Source organism: Hemibagrus wyckioides, linkage group LG19, assembly GCF_019097595.1.
Source record: "Hemibagrus wyckioides isolate EC202008001 linkage group LG19, SWU_Hwy_1.0, whole genome shotgun sequence".
NCBI classification, from domain to species: domain Eukaryota; kingdom Metazoa; phylum Chordata; class Actinopteri; order Siluriformes; family Bagridae; genus Hemibagrus; species Hemibagrus wyckioides.
Window position 1 is genome coordinate 16,821,920 of NC_080728.1, and position 8,081 is coordinate 16,830,000.

Sequence of the window (8,081 nt, forward strand, 5' to 3'; positions counted from 1 at the left end):
ATTACTTAATAACTGAGTTGGTGCTTGGTGCTATAGTTTGGTTTGCTTTAAAAAGTTAGTGGTTGTGTGATGCACTGATGTGACAAAGACATTAATATTTCTATTGCAGTCACAAAAATAGTTCCAACATAAAATAAGGGAGAACAGTAAGGTATAAATATAAAGAGTATTTTCCCAGCAGTGTTAGACATCATTTTAATGACAAATCCAAGTGAAGATGCTGGTGCAAATGTTACAGCTATATGATACTGAGTTACAGCAGAGACTCTGCTCAGCTAATTAGTGGTCTATGAGATGATGAATGTAATGGTGTTGTGGGTGACATTAGCATGGTGGCTGTTTGAGTGGAGTGTACAAACAAGGAGTTGAGAGAGCTGGCAAGGGCTAAAGCACCGCTGCATCGATCTCTTTAAGTAGATCCCACTACACCAAGCTCAACATGTATTTGAACACCATTGTGAGCTATAGAGAAAACCTGGATGTAAAAATAGACCTAGTAATAAGATTAATTAAAATAAATAAATAAATAAAAATTAAATCATGAATATTTTGGTATTTTCCTTGCTCTAACACACATTATCCAGGCTTTCCTGATGTCCTAGAGTGAGAAAAATGTTCAAGAAGTTTCTGCAGGTCCATATGTGCTCTAAGACGACCATAAACGCCCTCTACTGCATCAGAGGTTTTATTTTAATTTGTGTGCCCTGTATTTGAAAGGAAATTATAAACCTCGAATGAACAGTTCACTTTAAGCCTGATTTAGAAGTGGGATTTTTTCCCTTTAAGAGCTGCCCGGTGGTGGCGAAGGGAGGGGGCAGAGGGGTAATGGGAGGGTAAAAGGAGGAGGATCGTGGACGACTTCCTATTGGCTGAACGGCTCATAACGCGATATGGACTGAATGAAAATCGCAGTGACCAGCGGCTTCACCGGCGGCGAGGGGAGGCATCACCGGTGACCGGTGAAAACCACCGGCGTTACTAAGCAAACAACGAATTAGGTTCTTCTTAATCTGCGGCAATGTTGGACCTGAGTGCGGGATGGAACCTGTCGTTCGCCGGTTGCGGGTTTTTAGGGATTTACCACCTCGGTGTGTCCAGCTGCCTCCTGGAGCGCGCGCCGTACCTCGTCCACCGAGCCAACAAGATCTACGGAGCTTCAGCTGGAGCTCTTAATGCAGCTGTCCTCACCAGCGGATTATGCTTAGGTATGTCTCTCTCTCTCTCTCTCTCTCTCTCTCTCTCTCACACACACACACACAACACACACACACACAACACAACACACACACACACACACTGTAGGTACAACATATGCATTAACAACACTTTAACAGTAGACCTTTATTGTGACGACACAGTGCAGTTTTACAGAAACCCTAATGTTATTGAAAAACTTTCCGAAACAAGCCGAGAAAGAAAGCTGGAAAGAAAGGGAACTCGCCCTCTTCAGGGGGACACCGGATACTGCGGTTATAAGCCGTTACAGTATGCAGGGGTAGAAGAGTACAATAGAAACAGAGCTAGTAAAAGTCCTGGGATGAACATAGGACAGTGTTTATAATTACAGCAAAAGGTTGAAAGCTACATGTGAAGCTATACACAGAAGCAGGAGGGAGATTTGGATGTGAAAGAGAAAGTAAAGTGTGTTTAGTTTATTGCAGTGTTTATTGCAGCACCGTCATCTGATCTCAATGAGCTCTGACATGTTTGCCAAACTGACAGGAGGATTATTTATTTGTTAAAAAATTATTTTATTTGTGTTACACAGCACAATTTAATACGGTATAAATAGCTTTATGTTATTGAATCATACACATTCAAGTCTAAAACTGAATAAAAAGCTAAGAAGTTAGACTTGTTGAATGGTTCATGTAGCTTTATTTAGATTGTATGTTTCCTTGTGATAGTTTGTCCTTTTGTTTAGTTTTGTTAGTTTCTAGTTTATCCTCCTAGTGGGTAATTTATCCATGGGTAGTTTATTCATGTGTCTGTAGTTTAACATTGTAGGTAGTTTATCCGTGTGTGTGTGTGTGTGTGTGTGTGTGGTTTATCCTTGTTGGTAGTTTATCCATGTGTCTAGTTTAACCATGTTGGTTAAGTTAATCATTGTAGGTAGTTTATCTGTGTGTGTAGTTTACCGTTGTGGGTAGTTGATCCTTATGGGTATTTTATCCTTCTGGGTAGTTTGTCCTTTTAAGTGGTTTGTCTTTGCATGTAATTTATCCTTCTGTGAATTCTATCTTTGTGTGTTGTTCATCCTTGTTGGCAGTTTATCATTTTTTGTTTTCATGTTGCAGAAAAATGTTGTGGGAATGTGATCGATGTTGCTAAGGAGGCCCGGAAGCGCAACCTTGGTCCTCTGCATCCCACGTTCAACCTGGTGAAAGTGCTGCGCTTGGGCCTGCAGAGAGACCTGCCTGAAAACGCACACACACTGGTCAGCGGCAGACTGTGTGTGTCTCTCACACGCGTCAGTGACGGCGAGAACGTCCTGGTCTCTGACTTCAGCTCCAAAGATGAGCTCATTCAGGTGAGGGAGCTGGACACTGGAGACAGAGACACAGATAACACTTACAGTCAAGTGCAAAATTTTTTACACCCTTAGGATATAATGAAGAGGAGAAAAGAAATTTCATTCATATCAAGAATACAGTGAGGATGTTCAGTGGAAGAGAAAATATCTTGAATATACAGGTCTTGAATATCATTATTTTTCATTATAAGATAATAATAAATCCTATATAAGAGTAGTAAACCTATTTCTAGATTTTTTTTTACTCACTTATAGCTTGAAATTCTTTATTTTGTTCAAATGTCTTATTTCAATAATTAATTAATTAATTTTTTATTAACTATGTAAATTATTAGTAATTATGTCATACAGATTTTTTATTATTATTATTATTGTTGTTGTTGTTGTTGTTGTTGTTATTATTATTAGTTTATACAAACATCAAATAAACAAATATAATGTATTAAATTATGTTAGTAGATATTTATACTTATTTAAAATTTGAAGTGCTCATGTATTAGCAGATCTTTTTTTATTAGAAATAATTAACATTAAAAATTAAAATTCTCTGTTATAATATTAAATATTTATATTAGTTCTATTGTTAACCTTATAATGGAAAAAAAATAGATAAATCCACCTATATTATAGATTGTTTTTATACGATAAATTATGAAGAAAATAAAATGGTGAATAATGCAAGATGAGATGCATGAAATACAGGAGTTGGACTGAAATAGTTATTATTGTTGACGGCACACGCTAAACGTCGAGCGCTTATTTGACAAGATGTTGTCTTTATGACTGCTTGAGATTAAGTTGCTATTGAAGTCTATTTAAAGTAAATGATCCCTTTTTCCTTTTTTCCCAGGCCCTCATCTGTAGCAGCTTCATCCCAGTCTTTTGTGGTTTGTTTCCTCCTGCTTTCCGTGGAGTCGTAAGTGTCGAGTGATGTGTTTCATGTCGTTTATGATCACCTACACTGTTATTACACTCAGTTACTCAGCTTGCTGTGTTGGAGAGGTGAGTCACTGAGACTCAGATATATCAGACCTGGCAGATATGGATGAGTTTATTACTCTGAGTAGGATGTTGTAGCTATGGGCTACAGAAAATCAGCTAAAAATGAGTTAGTCAGGTGCATGTTCTGCTCTGCTCCTCCTCCTGGAAAGCGTATCTTCTCTGTACATTGTGTACTAGAAAGCGCTGGAACACAGCCAAGCTCTTTTTCAGGACAGGCAGCTAGACATATGCAAATAACTCCTCCTAAAACCTCCAGGGTTCACATTGGTTCAAAACAGCCAGCTGACAGTTTCGAAACTCTGTGGTTCTGCATTTTCGGAAGAAAAGAAGGAACTAAAATATATAAACGAAGCTCAAAAAAACAATCACAAACTTACCAAAAGCACCAAAACTAGAGTTTCTATACATGACGGTACATGACAATCAGAGTGGAAGAGAGTGAATATTTTAAGTCAAAGGAATCCAAACCTGTTTAACCATTGTCACCAGTATGTCTGTGTTCCACTTATGAGACGTTTTCAATCAGTGTAAAGAAATGAATGATGTTCTGGCTGTGAGTCTGATATACTGTAAAATAACTCAGGACTCTGTTGGCTTTTATTGTAAGACGTGTGTTTTTCCCTCTGTTGGATAACTTTATACTGAATTTTAGTGTTTGAAGATAAAGACCTTCAAATTTTCGATATTTATGAACAAGCCCTTGGAGCGTCTCAGAGAGCAGAAATGGGTTTGATATCAACATTTACTTTGAAGATAGAAACATTTGTGGGGAAAAAAGAAATAATCTGGAACTTTTCTATGAATATATTGTGTCTAGTAGGCTAGATAAAATTAGAAATACATTACAGACTCTGCTACAAAGTCCTGAGTGTCTACTTTCATATGAGCTTCATATTAACCACCGCTGTGGAGTCTGACATGAGAAAGACATGCAGTGCTGAACATGGACACAACAAAAACAAACAGGAAGGAAATTCTATGTTTTGGCTTCTGGGAAAAAGAGTTCAAGTCACTGGAGACTCCTTACATAATAAATGCTGAAAAAAGTTTTTATTTCCATTATTATAGGATTATTATAGGATTTTGTGGCATGTCCACCATATACGACTTTGTTGTCCTGTTAGAGCTGCTGTTAGGAAAGAAAAACACCTTAAAGTAAGAAGACCAATCTGACCAATAAGCTGTGGTATAACTAGGAAATATTTATTTCCCATTACTATTTATATCGTAACATTAAAACTTAGTAATAATAAAGGAACTAAACCCTCAGGGTCTTGGCACGAGTTAATTCAACTGAGTGCAAAAGTTTTCACACCCCTGAGACTAAACAAAGTAGTGTTTACAAAGGGGTGTGCAAACTTTTGCACTCAGCCATATTAATCTGCTCGAATCATGAAGAACCAGTTTCAGTTGTATATCTGGACTTTACTCAGACATTGTTAGATGTTATCAGTGCCATGTTGCGTGCCGGCACAGATCCCAGTATGACCTTATGACCAGTTACACCAAAATGAGGCTGATTCTGTCACCAAATATCAGGAACATAATAAACACTGAATGTTTTATTGGTGGAGCTGCTGAGCTACTGGTAGACAGAGGCATGGATGACCGTATTCACGTGAGGAGCAGCCAGCACTTCTACTGATAAGACTCAGATTAAATGATTTTACACACACTGACACTGTGGCAGTCTGGGTTTCGGAGGCACAGAAGGTGTACTGTTTTGCTTTGGATAGTTGTTGTGTTTTTACTTGGAATTAAAAAACTTTCCTGACTGAAATATGTTTCTCTTAGGTGTTTATCTTAAGTGAAGATCTTATTATTGTTATTAAGGCGACAGGTTAAAAGCAAGAAGGGAGGAAATTAAAAAAATTCCAAACATAAAACATTAACACACTGAATGTCTAAAAATAATTATTTTAATAAAAAATATTAAAACAATTATTATGACCGTAATTTGTATTTATGTTTTGGTAAACCTGGCTTCTTATCTCCGTTCTGTAATCTTTCTATAAAGCCAAGGCAGGATTAAAAAGTTTTAAAGAAAAAAAGTCTTCATTGTTATGAGGAAGTGTTTGTTTTTTCTCTGTCTTCACAGAGGTATGTTGATGGTGGGATGAGCAATAATCTGCCCCAGTCAGAGCTGAAGAACACCATCTCCATCTCACCGTTCTCTGGAGAAAGTGACATCTGCCCCAAGGACAATTCTAGCAGCTTCCATGAGCTGCGATTCACCAACACCAGCATTCAGGTCACTTGGGGAAACGTGTGCAGGCTCAGTAAAGTGTTTTTCCCTCCCGAGCCTAAGGTAAGAGTGCTGCAGGAGGGATCCTCCTCCTCTTCTTTCTCTACCACCTCCTCTTACTCCTTTTCCAGCTTCTCTTGCTCATCCTCCTCCTCTTCTTGCTCCTCCTCCTTTTGCTCCCCCTGCTACTCCTCATCCTGCTTCTTCCCTCCTCCTGCTTCTCCTCTTGCTCTTTCTTCTCCTTTTCTTCCTGCTCTTCTTACTCCTCATTCCACTCCTTCTCTCCCTCATTCTGCTCCTCCTCCTTCTTTATCCTTCTACTCTTCTTCTAGCTCCTCCTTCTCTGCCTTATCCTGCTCCTACTCCTTCTCTCCCTCCTTCTCCTCTTCCTCCTCCTCCTTTTCCTCCTCCTTCTCCTCCTCTTGAGCCTCTTCCTTCTCCTCCTCATCCTGCTCCTCTTCCTTCTCCTCCTCCTCTTTTTCCTCTCCCTTCTCCTCCTCCTCTTTTTCCTCCTCCTTCTCTTCCTCTTGATCCTCGTCCTCCTCCTTCTCATCCTCTTGCTCCTCCTCTTGCTCCTCTTCCTCCTCCTACTCCTTATCCTGCTCCTCCTCCTGCTTTTCCTTTTTCTCCTTTTGCTCCTCCTCCTCCACTCTACTTGTCTCTTCACTGTACATTTGTCAGCATGTGCAACATATCTCAGTTACATAAGCAGGAGGTAAAATCTGCATGTTTACGAGGATCTCAGTGTATAAGTAATACAACTGCTCATGTTTATGTTCCTGTCAGAAAATAATTGTAGGTTTATGGGGGTTTTTTTGTGGGTTGTTCAGAATCTTTATAAAGCTTTATAGATTATTGTATAGAATGTATTCCTCAAAGAATAGATTATAATAAGGGCTTTTCACAGTGAGCCTAACCCTGGGGTATTGTTGTTCTAAACCCTGCTTTTAACCCCAGGTAGAGGAATGATAGAGAAAATGTATCGAGTTGCAGCGAAAATATGTAAAATAAGAATGGTTTAGGAATCTACAGTGTGAAACGTCTGATCATGAAAAGCCAGTGGTTATCGTTAACCCAGGGTAAAGTATGAGTAGTGAGAAACGCCAGAAAGCATAACCCAGGATTCTGTTTACTCTGAGTTTACAGTCATCCAGGGCAACTGGACTGTATTGTGTCTCTTTTTACAGGTAATGGCAGAGATGTGTCAGCAGGGCTATAAAGATGCGCTACGATTCCTCGAGGAAAACAGTGAGTATAGAAATACATTTTAAATTGCTTACATGTAACTACACTACCGATCAAAAGTTTGGACACACCTTTTAATTCAATGTTTTTTGTTTAGGGATTTATTTTCTACATTCTAGAACAATACTGGAGATTTCAAAACTATGAAATAACACACATGGACTTAAGTAATCCATATGTAATGACAACAAAAAACAGTCAGTTGTTATTTTGAGACACGAAGGTCAGGTGTTCTGGAATAGTTGTTGCAAGAACAGTATTGTCAAGTGCATTTGCAAAACCCATCAAGCACCATGATGAAACGCAAGTAAAGCAAGACCAAAACTTACCTCTGCTGCAGAGGAGAAGTTCATTTAGAGTTACCAGCCTCAGAAATCACCCATTAACAGCACCTCAGATTAGAGCCGTTATGAAGGCTTTACAGAGCATCAGTAGCAGACATATCTCAATATCAACTGTTCAAAGGACATTATTGTGGATTTCGGCCGCCTTCAGCATTGTTTTACAATGTAGAAAGAAATAAACATCAGGAAAGGCCATGGAATTAGAAGATGTGTCCAAACTTTTGACTGGTAGTGTATGTCTGCTTTGTATATTGTTTAACTGTACATTAGTTTAATATCTGAAGTCTGTTGTGCATGGACAGGACAGGACAGGACTGGGTTAGTGAGAAAAAGCTGATTAGTAATGATTTATTATTTAGTTGCTGAGGTAAAGAATGAAACACATGGGGGTATGTAGTTACTACCCTAAAGTTCATTCATATCACAATTTGACAGTTTTGTCTTTTTATCTGTTTATAGTTACCTTTAATGATGTGGAACATTCGTCTCATGCTATAGATTGTAGCAGCAACCTCTCTGTTTATCCTATGAAGTCAGTGAGAAAAAAATGTCAGCTTTTCACGTTACAGAGAATCTCCTCAAACAAGATTTTCCCACGAAGGAACTATTACAAAAATTATAAAACACTGGAGACTCCTTCCATATAAGTTGGATACTGTACTCCTTACAGAAAACCTTTTTTTTTTTTGTTAATAGCAAATTTGTAAAACAT

General features: G+C 38.5%; 1 protein-coding gene across 1 annotated transcript in view; it reads left to right on the plus strand.

The window, feature by feature from the left end:
* The first annotated feature begins 869 nt into the window (after positions 1–869).
* pnpla3 (patatin-like phospholipase domain containing 3) overlaps positions 870–8,081 on the plus strand; it is an 11,123-nt gene continuing 3,911 nt past the window's right edge. The window contains exons 1-5 of the mRNA XM_058417233.1: positions 870–1,205; positions 2,298–2,530; positions 3,384–3,449; positions 5,634–5,843; positions 6,968–7,028. Of these exons, the coding sequence (XP_058273216.1) occupies positions 1,019–1,205; positions 2,298–2,530; positions 3,384–3,449; positions 5,634–5,843; positions 6,968–7,028 (757 nt within the window). The 5' untranslated portion in view covers positions 870–1,018. The remainder of the gene's footprint in view (positions 1,206–2,297; positions 2,531–3,383; positions 3,450–5,633; positions 5,844–6,967; positions 7,029–8,081) is intronic.